Here is a 14,004-nt window from a genome sequence, read left to right on the forward strand (position 1 = left end):
CCCATCAGGACGGAACCCAAAACGGGGGGGCAGAGCGGCCTCCTCCATCCCTCCGCGGCAGAGGAAGGTGCAGGGAGCACGGAGCCCTCCCACGCTTCTGCCAGGCTGAGCCTGGGGACAGCTCCGGCTGAGCACCCGAAGCAACCGGACCCTGTATTGAGCGCCTAACCCCTGCCCGAGGCCTCCCTCCCGCTCAGCACCCGCAGCACCACCGCCCCGCACCCGGGCGGACGCGGAGCCACCCTGAGCCCGCCCCGCCTCAGCCGCCCCTTTTATACCGCCCGCCAGGCCCCGCCCCCGTCACGTGGTCCCGGCGCGCCCCTCGCGTCATCGCTGTGCGCGGCAGCATGGCGGCGGCAGTGGTGGTGGCGGCGGCCCCAGGGGTGGCGCCGGTTCGAGCCCGGTGAGTGCGGGCCCAAGGCCGGGTCCCCCCCATAACCCCCCCGGTACGTGCCCGGCCCCTCCGCCCCCCGCCGGGGCCTCACGGTGCTGGGGCTCGGCAGGTTCCTCACCTCCAAGGAGCAGTTCCACGCGTACCTGCGGGACCGGGGCGAGGAGGAGGAGGAGGAGAAGGAGGAAGAGCAGCAGCAGGAGGAGGAGGAGGAGGAGGAAGAGGTCGGCGTCGGCCAGGGCGAGCCCCCCGCCAAGCGGGTGAAGGCAGAGGGCACCGGACGGGATGAGGAAAGCCGAGAAGATGCTGCTGGAGCCGGGGAGAAGGAGCCCGTGGGGCGGAAGCGGGCGCGGGGGCAGAACAAGAGCAGACCCTGCATGAAGCCCAAGCTCTACGAGCAGAACCGGCTCTGCCCGGCGGTAACGCAGGTGGAGCACGGGGGAGCCACGCCGGGAATGGGGGTTTGGGATGCAGGAGAGGGGCTCTTCATCAGGGTGGGAGCGATAGGACAAGGGGTGATGGGTTCAAACTGGAACAGGGACGTTCAGGTTGGATGTAAGGCAGAAGCTCTGCCCTGTGAGGGTGCTGAGGCGCTGGCACAGGGTGCCCAGAGAAGCTGTGGCTGCCCCATCCCTGGCAGTGTTCAAGGCCAGGTTGGACACAGGGGTTTGGAGCAAGCTGCTCCAGTGGAAGGGGTCCCTTCCTGTGGTTGGAACTGGATGGGCTTTAAGGTCCCTTCCAACAAAAAACATTCCATGCTTCTATGATCCCTTCCTGCCCAAGGGCTCCATTTCTTTTTAAGCACGTTGAAGCTGCCCTGGGGCAGGGATTGGGTAGCAGGGGCTGTGCTGGCTGGGAGGGATGAGGCAGGATGAGCTGAGCAGGACAAGTCAAGACATCCCCATTTGGGTGCATCAGTGCCCTCCTGCAGCATCTCATGGGGTACCCAACATCCCTGGGTGCCCAGCGCAGCTCTGGGCTGGGGCAGACTCAGCTTGGCTGGGTTTGAAGGTGCTTGTGCAGAGGTTTTCACCCCTCGTTCCTCTTGGAAGGGCTCTGCAGACAAGTGCTTCTTCGGGCCGCAGTGCCGGTTCCTTCACGACCTCGGTGAGTACATGGCCCTGAAGCCACCGGACCTGGGCCGCCGCTGTGTCCTCTTCGAAACCTTTGGCAAGTGCACGTACGGGGTCACTTGCCGCTTCGCCCGGGCCCACCTCGGGGATGGCTTCCAGAACATCATCAACCCGGAGCTGGCCGGGCAGTGGGAAGGGAAGGCGCTGGTGAGGAACAGCCTCTCCAAGGAGCTCCAGCACCGCCTGCGCAAGAGGAAGTTCAGCTTCAAGAGGGCCGAGGAGTTCCTGCGTGCTCTGGCCAAGCCCCGTGGTGGTGGCAGGAAGGGAGGCAACGCCACGGGGTGTTCTGCAGGGGAGCAGGAGGTGCCCAACTGCGCAGCACCCCAGGAGGGCCATGGGGACGATCCCGCCTGTCCTGTGCTACCAGAGCAGGGAGAAGATCCCAAAGCAGATGGCTTGCAGAGTCCCAGCCCTACAGGTGATGAGGAGGCGTCCTCCATCCAAACAGTGGGCCCAGTGACGGACGAAGACGTGATAAAACCACGGCCGTGTGAGAAGAAGAAGGTGAGGATTTGGCTGAGGGCTGCTCTCTCTTGTGTACCTGATAAGAGACTGGGTGAGAGGCAGGCAAAGGACAAAGCTGCCTGGGAACCACGTTAGTGTCATGAGGGGAAGGACGCAGGGATTTGGTGTTGTCCTTGGAGGGGTACTGCCCAGAGCATTGCCTCCTGCCTCTCCTCCTCGTCACCTCCATCCTTGCCTCCATTACCCAGTCTTGCATCCTTCTCTGTCTGTAACTGCTTTGAGTTTCCCCCAAGCTGAGCAGGATTGAGTGGATCAGGTTTCTGGTTCTTCTATCCAAATGGTAGATTCTCAGGGAATAGTTGAGTTTCTCCAACAAAACTGTGTTTTCCTGGGTTACCCACTGAGTTTCACCCAAGGCAAGCGATAACACTGCTAACAGAGATCTTCCTGTTTAACCACTGCTGGTTCAGCTCTGCTAACGTGCTCCTCCGTCCTTGTTTCCCAGCTGGAAATCCAAGGCAAGCTCTACTTGGCTCCACTGACCACGGTAGGTGGATAGTTCTGTCCTTGCTTCACAAGTTGGGGTCACTGCGTTCGGAACAGGGCAAAGCTGCTGACAGAGCATCTCCCCGTGTCCCCTGCAGTGCGGTAACCTCCCTTTCCGAAGGATCTGCAAGCACCTGGGGGCAGATGTCACCTGTGGGGAGATGGCCGTGTGCACCAACCTGCTGCAGGGCCAGGCCTCCGAGTGGGCTCTCCTCAAACGCCATCACACCGAAGACATTTTTGGGGTGCAGGTGAGCGCTGTCATTCTGACAACCAAGCGGGTGAGCTCATGGGATGGCTTGGGGTGGAAGGGACCTTAAAGCTCCTCCAGCTCCAACCCCTGCCACGGGCAGGGACCCCTTCCACTGGAGCAGCTTGCTCCAAGCCCGTGTGTCCAACCTGGCCTTAAGCACGGGGATGGGGCACCCTGTGCCAGGGCCTCAGCACCCTTGTGATGATACCTCACTTCTGAGGAGCTGCTGGAGCTCCTGCCCCTGTCCCTCTTTGGTAGCTGGAGGGAGCATTTCCAGACACGATGACCAAATGTGCCGAGCTCCTGAACCAAACAATTGAAGTGGACTTTGTAGACGTCAACGTCGGGTGTCCCATTGACCTGGTCTACAAGAAGGTAAGAAGATGTTCTGCGGCGTGGTTTGCTTCCTTCAGTAGGTGCTGGTCTTTCTCATTCCTCACTACCCGATCTGATCCAGAGCTCCCAGTTCATTTGTGGGCACTAGGCTTCAGCGAAGAAGCTCTTCAGAGATGGTTGCCTGTCTCTGACCCAAACTGGGAGGGAAAAGGGCTGTGGGTTTTTAGTTGAAGAGTCCCCCCATCTCCAAGTCTTCCTTGCATCCCTGAGGGCTGCTATGGAGCAACTCCAGGAGCCTCTTCCCTCCGGAAGGAGGCAGCAAGTCCTGCCTGTGCCGTGTTGTGTCCCGCAGGGAGGAGGCTGTGCCCTGATGACTCGGTCCAACAAGTTCGAGCAGATTGTCCGGGGCATGAACTCGGTGAGTGGGGGCAGCAGGAGAGGAGCTGATGGAGCCAACCCCTGCCCCAGCCGGGCCTCATTCTGCTGTGGTGCAGGTGCTGGATGTGCCGCTGACCGTGAAGATCCGGACGGGGGTGCAGGAGAAGATTAACGTGGCTCATAAACTCATCCCCAGGCTCCGGGAGTGGGGAGCAGCCATGGTCACGGTACAGGGACCCTTGCTGTGGTGCCTGGGGAGCTCTGCTTCCATGTCCCAGAGCACAGCGTGGGGGTGACCTTCCCCTTCCCCACAGCTTTCAAGCACCTTTGACCAGCTGCCTCCTGTCTTTTAGCGTTTCCTGCTAATAACAGGTTAAAATGGGGGTGCAGAGAGCATCTTCCTGCATGCTCCTGAGCCTTATATCCATTACAGGGGGAGATTGTTCCTTGCAGTGCTCTGGGAACAGAGGTTTTGCCCAAATAAGCCTCCTTACGGCAGGGTTGGGAAGTGGTGGGACCATCTCAGGTGCATGGGGATGGGTAGATCCTGCCCACAGTGAATATTTCCTTTGACTCCTGGGGTGGGCCGCAGCTCCAGAGGGATCCCTTACCCCAGCCTCTTCCTCTCTGCCTCCTCCTGGCATTCCATGAGGTCTCGCTGTGACTTCCCTCCCCAGCTCCACGGCCGCTCCAGGGAGCAGCGCTACACGAGGAGCGCTGACTGGGACTACATAGCAGAGTGTGCCCAAGTAGCCAGCCCCATGCCTCTGTTTGGTAGGTGATGCTGTTGTGTTGTGGACTGAAGGTGCTGAGGGTTTGAGCTTAAAAGGACAAACCAGCCCCCCCCCCCCAAGGACATTTGGCCTGGGGGAAAGGCTGGAGCATCCCTGGTGGTGGTGATGACACGATGGAGTCTTGTGCTGATCTGCCCATGTGCCTGGGGCTGTGTGTGATGAGCACTGAGCAGAGGAGATGGAGGAGGACAAGGAACAGGCACCAACCACGTGGGTTTTAGCAGATGCTTTCTCCCGTGGGCACCATGGCACAGACAGTCCCAGCTAAACCTTCAGGGTAGGAGTTGGGAGAGGAAGAGGGGAGAAGGCTCTGACGTTCCCCTTACAAGGAGAAGGAATCGGATACATCCGTGGGGCGTTTCTGATTCAGAAACAGGAGCCCCAGAGCCTCTTTGGGCAATCTGGCGCTTGGCCCCTGTGTCCATTCTGAGCTTTATCCCATGCCTGGATTAACCGCTGGCTTCTCCCTTCCTTCTGGACAGGGAATGGTGATATTCTGTCTTACGAAGATGCGAATCGAGCCATGCAGACGGGAGTCTCGGGAATCATGATTGCAAGGCAAGTGCCTGGGTTTCCCCTTTGCTATTGCTGCAGGAGTCCAAAAAGGATGGAGAAAAAGATCCTTTTATAAGCCCAAACCGTGAGAAATTCCCTCTTGGTGAAAGTCCTCTGTGGAAATGGGTTAAAGCCGTTCCCATCTGGGGGAGCATCCAGCAGCTTCCTGTTTGAAACAGGGAACTGGGCTGGCAGAGAAGTGCTGGGAAGTCTCTTAAATGAGTTGGCATCTTCAGAAGCATCGGTCATGGCAATAACGATGCCCCTTGGGTTTTGGCTGCAGAGGGGCACTCATCAAGCCGTGGCTTTTCACTGAAATCAAGGAACAGAGGCACTGGGATATCTCCTCCAGCGAGAGATTCGAGCTCCTCAGAGACTTCACCAACTACGGCCTCGAGCACTGGGGCTCCGATACTCAGGGAGTGGAGAAGACCAGGAAGTTCCTGCTGGAATGGCTCTCGTTCCTGTGCAGGTGATGCCTCCCAGCTGAGAGGGAAGCCCGTGCCCGCCTGCGCGCAGCACACGCTGCCATTGCATTGCGTCCCATTGCAGGTACATTCCCGTTGGCTTGCTGGAATTCCTACCTCAGAAGATTAATGAGCGGCCGCCCTACTACATGGGGAGAGACTACCTGGAGACACTGATGGCGAGCCAGAACGTGGATGACTGGATCAGAATAAGGTCAGAAAGCGCTGAAGTTCATTTCAGTTCCTACAAGGGACATCCCAGAGCCCTGCAGTGACTTCATGCGTCCTCCAGAGGGGTTGTTAGGAAGCAGCGAGGGGCAACCAGGGCTTTAGTTCAGGGTTTGAGCTGAGTTTGGAGAAGAGCTCTCCCAGTGCCTGCATCTGCTTCAGCAGGTCCTGCAGTGCCTCTCGCTGACCGCTCTCATGCCGCGTTGTTCGTCCCAGGACACACGGAGGAACCAAGGGAGGAAGCACAACCATGGGGTGTCTCGGGCTTTCAGCATCAGATCCCTGTGTGCTGTCTGGACAGTCCTGCCCTGCCAGGCCCGCATCCTGTTCCCATCCCCAGGCTGGGAGAGCTGAGCACGTCCCCCCTTTTCCATGAGCTGAGAGCTGAGTCCATGCAGCAGAGAGCAGGAAACTGGTTTTCCCCAAGTCCTCAGGCACTGGCTTGAGCTGTCTTTGCAGGCTCAAAAATGAGAGCTGGAGCAGGCAGCTGCTGTTCCCCAGCTCATGGAAACAGAGATGAGCAAAACCAGAGCTTGGCTACAGCCTTCTGTGGCTTTGCTGATCCTCATCCGTTCTCTTAGCACTGGGACCAGCTGCCTAAAGCCACGTTACGAGCACAGCGAGTTTTGATCAGCACTTCTAAATGCCATTTTCCAAGCAGAACCTGCCCACGTGAGGCTGCTCAGCGTCCCCTCTGGTCTCTGCAGTGCCATTTATAGCCAGAACTCAACATTTTAGAGCAGTTGAGGTTTATTCATTTAAGCTCATTTTAAGGAGACACTAACTAGAAGCAGGGCTTTCTAGCTCTGCTTTTGCGCTGGAGATTGAGGCTCTTGCTGTGCAATTCTGTGCCCTGCTGGGATACTCTGACATGGCTTATGGAAAGCTTTAGTGATGCTGAGGCATCCAGGAAATAAGTTAAACCTCCTGGACTATAAAGCAAATGACTGCACTGAAAAGGCAACGTGTGAAACAGTTGTTAATCTTAAGCCAGGCTAAATCTGAGCGTGGGAGAACTGCTTTCCATCATCGTAGGATCTGCCCTCCAATGCTTTTTGGCACTACGAGGGGTTTGGCTCTGCACGAGCACAGTGAGGGGTGGGGAGGAGCTTCTCAGAGGCTGGGGGTGATTTCCAGGTTCATTTGACCCCTGTGGCTGCGCTCTCCATCGCTGCAGAGCCCCCAGGGTACCGGTGCCTCTTGCACTGACCACAAACCTCACCTGCTCTCTCTTGCACTCTTGTCTTCCAGCGAGCTGCTGCTGGGCCCCGTGCCCCCCAGCTTCACCTTCCTGCCTAAGCACAAAGCCAATTCCTACAGATAGGGCTGAGGAGGCCCCTTTCCCATGGCCTGGAGTCAAGAGGAGGCGTTGGGATGGTGCGTGCAGGCTCTGAAAGGAAATAAAGCTGTGACGTTCGTAGCAGTGTGGCTGCTTTCACACCCGGTGCCTGCCCCACGTTGTGCTGCGGCCTCACCAGCGCAGACCCAGCTCTGAAGTCACCAGGATGGAGGCCAGGAGGGATCTTTGGCCTCCGGTTCCCAGCAGCAGTTGTCCTGACTCCCCCACACCACACAGTGCTCAGAGCAGCAACGAGAGGCCTCTTCCTACCACGATGGCTTTGGTAGTGCCAGATCCTCCCGGTACAAGGAGGGGATGTTCTAACCCAGCCCCTGGGGGCCTGTAAAGCACCAACAGCCCCAGCATCCCGCGATGGGATGTTGAGCAGGATCCAGCCAGGGAACAGCAGTCCCCTTCCAAGGGGGATCTACAGCTGCTTGTTTCCTATCAGGAGACTGAAGGACCCCACAGCACTGCTTGAGGGGGGGCTAGTGACACTGCAGCACTTCTGTGTGCCCCACACAATGCAGCACAGGCAATGGGCACAGCTGCATCGACCATGTGGCACAAAGAGGTGCAGATGGAGCTGGGTCCCCATATGGCTCTGCTGAACCAAACTGCTCATTTTCGCCCTCAAAATGACTATAATAGCACTTGCACTCAGCCTCTGAGGGTACCCCAGGCCCCTTTAACACCGTAGAGGTGTGGGGAAGCAGAGTTTAGGGAATGGGGGATGTTAGAGATTTAATGAGTGCGTGCCTGTGTGGGCAGGGAGGGAACACAGGGGACATCAGGAAATGGTACAGGAGGTGCCAAAGCCCCTCTTGAGCCCCACATCTGAGCTGCTGAAGGGCACCGAGGCACCACCAGTGGGGAAGGAAATGGTGGGGGATGCCCTGTCCCCTTCCCTGGGGGAGCCAGGACAGACCCGCAGCCATAGGAGAAGCTCTGGAAGCTTCCACAGCACCAGCCAAGACCCCTCCACACACAGCAATGCCTTTGAGCAGGCCAGCAAGCCCAGGCCTACCTGGTGCTACTGGGAAATGAAGAGCCCGACCTCCAGCTCACTGAGCAGTATTCCAGACCAATGGAAAATCCTCCTCCTGCTCCTCTCTCCAAACTGGACCTGCCAGGAGTTTGCTGCTTGTGATTTACTATAAATAAAACATTAGCCCCCAAGAGAATTCATTATGCCAAGAGCTAGAAGCAAAATGAGGTTCCACTTCAAAGGAACTGATCTGGACACCCAGAAGAGGACGAACTGGGAATGATTCTCTTTAATGGCAAGGAAGTGCTGACCTGCATCCCCCTGGTCTGTGCAGGGGCAGACCACAGCAGCAGGTCACTCCTTTGACTCCCCATTCCCCCAGCAATATTCTCCCCTCACAACCACGCTTCCCATAAGGAGGCAGTTGAGGAACTGATCCACATCACAGCTCCCAAACCCAGAGTCTCCTGTGAGGGTACCAGCAGCTCATCCCCCAACACCTTCCCATTGCCACCAAGGGGGTGCTGTCCCCATGAAGCACGAGTCCTCCTGGTGACAACAGCCACGCTCAGGACCCACTTCACACAGGAGATGTGTGGCTCACACCTTCTGTTCTCATCCCATGGAATAAATACCTGAGCTCCAGAGGTGATGTTCTACCTGATACTGCATTTTATTGACTCCTGTGTTGCTGCTCTGTCCATCCCCGCCCCTGAGCACCATCCTAGCACCCTGCCTGCTGCCCCCTCCCAGTTACAGCCTGTCCCCCCCCCCCATCACATTAACCCAGCACAGAAAGGCAGTTGTGCACTCCTTAGTGGTACCAGTGGACACAATGAACACAGCACCCAAACCAACGTTCCCAGTGCAAAGCTGTGGCTGTATGGATGGTACCAGCCTCAAGAACCTGCCTCAAGAACCTGCCTGATGATGCCAAACCCCTCCACACCAAGAGCATTACATGCAAACTTGTTTGTATTTGGTTTGGTAAAGTGCAAGACACTGCAGCAACAGAAGGCTTCTTGGTGTGACTCCACAAGAGTCAGCCAAGACCAGTGTGCCTTAAAAGCACCTCTGAGATCTTCTGGGGGATGCTTTGAGGCCACCAGAGGATGACAGCAGATGGGAATCAGACCTGGCACGTCTCACTCTCCAATACCCACCTCTGTGCAGCACTGGAAGCACTGGGAAACACACGGGAGACAACCAGCCTCCTTCAGCCACGATTAAAAAAGGAGCCAACAGCAGCTGCTCGTGTCTCAGACCTTTCACTGGCAATCTCCCTACACCCTTACAGTGCCACAGCAAAGCAGAAGGCAGGTACTCGTCCAGTTCATGACTGGGATTGGCACAATGAGGGCACACGGAACAGCCCCCTCTTGCCAAAGGAACCAGTCCAGCCTCTTTCCCTCATCCACAGTCCATCCCACAGCAGCCAGGTGCGAGGGCAGAGATGGAGCCACTTCCAGAGAGGTACAGGAAGCCCCTGGGTTGCAACTGTCCTCAGAGAACCTGCTCAGTGCTCGATGAGGAAATGTCCAGTAGCCTCCATGCAGCGTAGGGGTTGAGCTCGTCCTGGTCTCTGCAGAGTGCCCACACGTACAGCATCCGCAGCACCTTGTCCTGGAAGGGAAATCCTGCTGTTAGAGCCTGCGGGATGCTCAGAGACCTCACCCAATGGGGACAGGCTCCAACCTCCTCCAGAGACTGCCCTCAGGAGTTCACCCTCTGGTTCTAAGCCTGAAGGTGCTGAGTAAGGACAGCGGCTGGAAACATGTTACAGCCAGGAACAGATAAACCTTTGATTTCCAAACTCAGAAGGAAGGTTTTCAACTTAGAATCATAGAATGGTTTGGGTTGGAAAGGACCTTAAGATCATCCAGTTCCAATCCCTTAGAGCCTGGACTAGAGACAGTGGTTGCAAAAAGCCAAGTCTTTATTAAATGCATGTATTAAGCCAGTCATTTCCTCCATCCCCTGCAAATGAGCTGACTCCAGCTCCCACCCTGTCTGCCAAGCATCTTTGTGCTCTCCTCTTACAGCGCCCTTTGTGAAAGGAAGAACAGACCAGGATCAGGTAGAAGCTCTGGGATGGAGTTTCAGTGTACAACAGGAGAGTTCAGTTCTGTCCCAGAGGAGCAGAACTCATGGTGATAACTACAGGCAGGGAGCTACTTAATGCTCAGTTAATGGGGTTTAACACTTTGAGAGTCTGACAGGAAGAAACAGCCCACACTGAGCTGCACCAAGGACCTAACCCACAAGGTACAGTATTATTCCTACCAGTCAATGCAGTATGTGTGACACCCCTGCTCCAGATGCACCAAGATGAATCCTAACACCCAGGATGATTAACAGGGGACTAAGAGAGAAAGCACCTCCAGCTGAGAGCATTTCTTACCGGGTCACCTTCCACCACTTCCCCTTTCTGGTTCTTAATTACCAGCACGACCTGAGCCTGGAAAGTGATGATTAAAACTGGTCCCTGTTCCATCATCTTCCCCATGGCCAGCTGCAATGGAAGAAAATCCCATCAGGAAACAATTCCTGCAGATTAGGGTATGAACATCAAGTATTTAACACCACTGCTCTGGCCTGACATAGCTAACGCTGACAATCCCACCCTCTCCAGAGCTGCACCTGGGTATTCCAATTGGGTTATACCTTCTCCTCAATACTAATGTCACTCCATTCAGTATTTAAAGAGCTTCTTAACTGCAGTGCAGAGAGGAATGAAGAACTGAGGTTTGTTTCCCAAAGCTGTGCTCTGATAACATACAGGTCTCTTCCTGCCTCTCTTTGTGGGGATGCAGAATGCTCCAGAGGATGTTGTTCTTCAGGAACTCTGGAGTTACCTTTTGGGGTAGCCCAGCCAGTAACTACCTCCAACTTAAGTCAGAGCAAAGAAGAAAAGCCCTCCTCAGGTCATGAGTTTCTAATTCATCCTCTCTAAAGTGAAACACAGGAAAGGGCACTCACATCAATGTTGTCAATGTCCAGAATCCTGGAGTGGAACTGGAGCCCCATGGCTTTGGCTTGCTGGATGGGATGAGCAAGCTGACTGTAAGTCTAAATGAAGCAACAAACTTGTGTTACACGTTTGAATTTGTTCTGTCACAAAGAAAAAGGGATTTTCTGCTTAGAGAGAACCACCAGCAATGACAAGGAAAGTCAGGGTTTTGCAGATAGGCTGAACACAGAGGTCTTGCCAAGCATCAAACAGCTACAGCAGATGCTCTGGCCTTCACAGAACCAAAGGCTCACTAAAACCCCCACTCTTCAGCTCACAGCCAGACTATTCCAGAACTCCTGCCCATATACTTGACTGCATTAGTGTTTTCTAGTACGTTCCCTGGGGAAGCAGGTGGGCAAAGCAGGTAAGCAACATCACAGATCCAACAGCTTGCAAGCAAAGATGGCACAATACACCTACTTATAAGGGAGAATCATCACCTTTCCAGAGAGTCTGAGTAGCTCTACTCACCGCTTCATAGCACCAATCTTTGAGGATATCAAGCTCTCCAGACATCATAGACTGAAAGAGGAAATGGAATAAAATAGGAATGTTTTTTGTTTTAGCTCATCCTATAATGCTGCCTCATGACTAGAAGCATTCTGAACACTTCTACAGGTGTGTCAGCATGTATTAAGTGAGACAAATCATTCCCTGCACTGTTTTAGGATGAGAAGATCACACTTTGCTCTCTCTTAGCTTCTTCCTCTCTTCAAGCCTCAGATTTTCCAGTCTCATACAAATCCCAGCCAATTTCTGCTGTACTTCAATTCCACTGCTTTCACTCTGTCTTTCCTCACGGACTGTTACAGTGAGAGGAACTATATCCATTACACCTGAAGTCACAGCCTTCAGCAGTGCTGTCCTGAGTGGTCCTTAAAAACATGAAGTTCCACAGACCTTCCTTGACTAGGACCATTTCTCATGAGCTCCTCTTTGCAAGCAGTCACAGACCACTTAGACTCCAGTAGTACCTACACACCAAATTCCTTCCCTTATCAATATCTGATAGCACCATTTGCCCAGTGCTGTTCATTCCCAGAATGGTTTGGGTTGGAAAGGACCTTAAGATCATCCAGTTCCAACCCCCTGCCATGCATCACACTGCAGCCCCTCCTCACCTCCAGGACATTGGGGATTATATCAAACTCGCACTGCTTTAAGAACCGGTCTTTGTCAAAGGATGGATCCACTTTGAGTATCTCTGTTAAAACCTCCGACATTTCTGTCTTCGAGAACAATCCACCTGAAAAACAACTCAGTGAGACCGGTGGCACAACAACTGCCACAGGGAACAAGGGAAAGACGTTTGGGGAGACAACAGAAGGAAGGAGGAGGCACTTGGGACCATCTGCGGTTTAAAGGTAAGCTTCAGCTTTATCCCATGCAAGCACTTGTCACGGCACTGCACGTCTGATCCAGCAGCAGCCTGCCACTACATGATACTGGGTAATGATCCATGCCAAATGCTGTAAAGCTCCAGAATCATGGAATCGTGGCATGGTTTGTGTTGGAAGGGGCCTTAAAGCTCATCCAGTTCCAACCCCTGCCACGGGCAGGGACACCCTCCATAGAGCAGCTTGCTCCAAGACCCTGTGTCCAACCTGGCCTTAGGAACACGTGGAGGACAACAGCAGTAGCAGGCACCAGAGCAGAGCTGAGGCCAGTGATGCTCTTCCAGAGCAAGGGTGCAACGTTACCTATTAAGTCCGTGACTTTGTCTGTGACGGCTCTGGAAGCTCGAATGAATGCGTTATCACTCTCATCATACTTCATCTTCATCTCAAAGAACCCTGGAAGGAGAGGAGCTGTGAGCAGCAACGTCCTTCCACTAAGAAACAACATGCAGTGGACTGCAGAGCAAACCCGTTGCTTCCCTTCTAAATCGCTTCAGTGATTAACAGCTATCCACTCCAAAAGTTTCTTTTCTCCTCATCTTCCTGCACTGTTCTTAACTACCAATAATTGTAATGAGGAGAATGATGCTTTCTCTGACTGCAGCTGCCAGAAACTCTGGAGCTTCTATTCAGATTTCCAGGTAGAAAATACACCAGATTTGCTCACAGCAGTAACAGCCTCCTTACAGCCTTGATTCAGTCCGCTACAAGGGGTAGCAAGATGTGGAACCAACACCAGAAAGTTTAACTGGGGCTGCACGTCAAGAATAGATCACAAAATCACGGCATGATTTGTGTTGGAACCTTAAAGCTCATCCAGTTCCAACACCCTCTACTAGAGCAGGCTGCTCCAAAGCCCTGTCCAACCTGGCTTGAACACTGCCAGGGATGGGGCAGCCACAGCTTCTCTGGGCACCCTGTGCCAGGGCCTGGCCCCTCTCACAGGGAAGAACATTCACAAAGTTCAGGGTTTGCATTAAAACCAGGCAGAAGGCAAAGTTCCACAGGTTCCAGAAACCAGCTCACTCAATACAAGATCTTTCCTCATCCCAAGCTCAAGGTCAGGAAGAAGCGACCTGCCCTCTCCCTGCTGATGTGCATGCATGAGTGCCCTGGCCTCTTCCCAGTGCCAGAGGAAACCTGACTAGAAAACAATGGAAAACAGAAGAGAGTTCAGCTCTTTAAGCAGCTCTGAAAGCAGGATGTGGTACCTGCAGGGAGCAGGGACTGATCAAAACCAACCCCTGACTGAAGAGGGGCCTGAACATAGATGGAGCATCACGTTGAGCCCGGTTGCACAGATGGCACGAGATCCAACCCTGCAAGAATCACAACTGGGAAAGTAAGGTGCTTTTCCATTGTCTTTGGAACACTTACTATTGAAGACCACGTTGTTGTCCTTGAAATCTTTCCACTGCTGATACCATTTTGAGTCTTTGTGCAGCACCACACCCATGGCCTCCCTAGAAAGGACACAGGACACGGGTGCTTGTGAGCAAGTAACTTACAGCTGAGTGCGAATAAGGAGAACATCCTGAGGAGTATCAATGCAGCATCACTGAAGCTGACACACCACAGAAACATGGCTTAGCGTGGCGAGGCAGCAGAGGAAGCAAAGGAGCTCAGACTTAGTGCTGCCAAACGTAATTCAACAGCAAGATGTTAGGAAAGAGGACACACAGGACAGTCAGGAATTCACATCAGAACCTTGTGCACCCACT

At 54.4% G+C, this 14,004-nt stretch overlaps 2 protein-coding genes across 3 annotated transcripts in view; one reads left to right on the forward strand and one right to left on the reverse strand.

Annotated features, from left to right (window-relative positions):
- The first annotated feature begins 321 nt into the window (after window positions 1-321).
- On the forward strand, window positions 322-6,929 carry DUS3L (dihydrouridine synthase 3 like). The gene is made up of 13 exons (XM_061466840.1): window positions 322-403; window positions 504-819; window positions 1,444-2,028; window positions 2,495-2,536; window positions 2,634-2,786; window positions 3,047-3,163; window positions 3,477-3,542; window positions 3,619-3,729; window positions 4,180-4,276; window positions 4,779-4,854; window positions 5,135-5,323; window positions 5,404-5,532; window positions 6,798-6,929. Exons 1-13 carry the CDS (start codon window positions 348-350, stop codon window positions 6,868-6,870), a joined length of 2,010 nt encoding a protein of 669 aa, XP_061322824.1. The 5' UTR covers window positions 322-347; the 3' UTR covers window positions 6,871-6,929.
- Window positions 6,930-9,125: 2,196 nt separating this feature from the next.
- TIMM44 (translocase of inner mitochondrial membrane 44) overlaps window positions 9,126-14,004 on the reverse strand; it is a 34,704-nt gene continuing 29,825 nt past the window's right edge. For both annotated transcript variants that reach the window (XM_061466845.1, XM_061466844.1), the window contains 7 exons: window positions 13,661-13,746; window positions 12,587-12,679; window positions 12,008-12,132; window positions 11,358-11,408; window positions 10,853-10,942; window positions 10,275-10,385; window positions 9,126-9,496 (listed from right to left, as the gene is read on the reverse strand). In XM_061466845.1, coding sequence (XP_061322829.1) covers window positions 9,377-9,496; window positions 10,275-10,385; window positions 10,853-10,942; window positions 11,358-11,408; window positions 12,008-12,132; window positions 12,587-12,679; window positions 13,661-13,746 — 676 coding nt within the window. In that variant the 3' untranslated portion in view covers window positions 9,126-9,376. The remainder of the gene's footprint in view (window positions 9,497-10,274; window positions 10,386-10,852; window positions 10,943-11,357; window positions 11,409-12,007; window positions 12,133-12,586; window positions 12,680-13,660; window positions 13,747-14,004) is intronic.

The sequence above is a fragment of the Pezoporus flaviventris genome, unplaced genomic scaffold (genome assembly GCF_033815535.1).
Source record: "Pezoporus flaviventris isolate CSIRO_AGI_PZ_B2104156 unplaced genomic scaffold, CSIRO_AGI_Pfla_v1 ptg000043l, whole genome shotgun sequence".
NCBI classification, from domain to species: domain Eukaryota; kingdom Metazoa; phylum Chordata; class Aves; order Psittaciformes; family Psittacidae; genus Pezoporus; species Pezoporus flaviventris.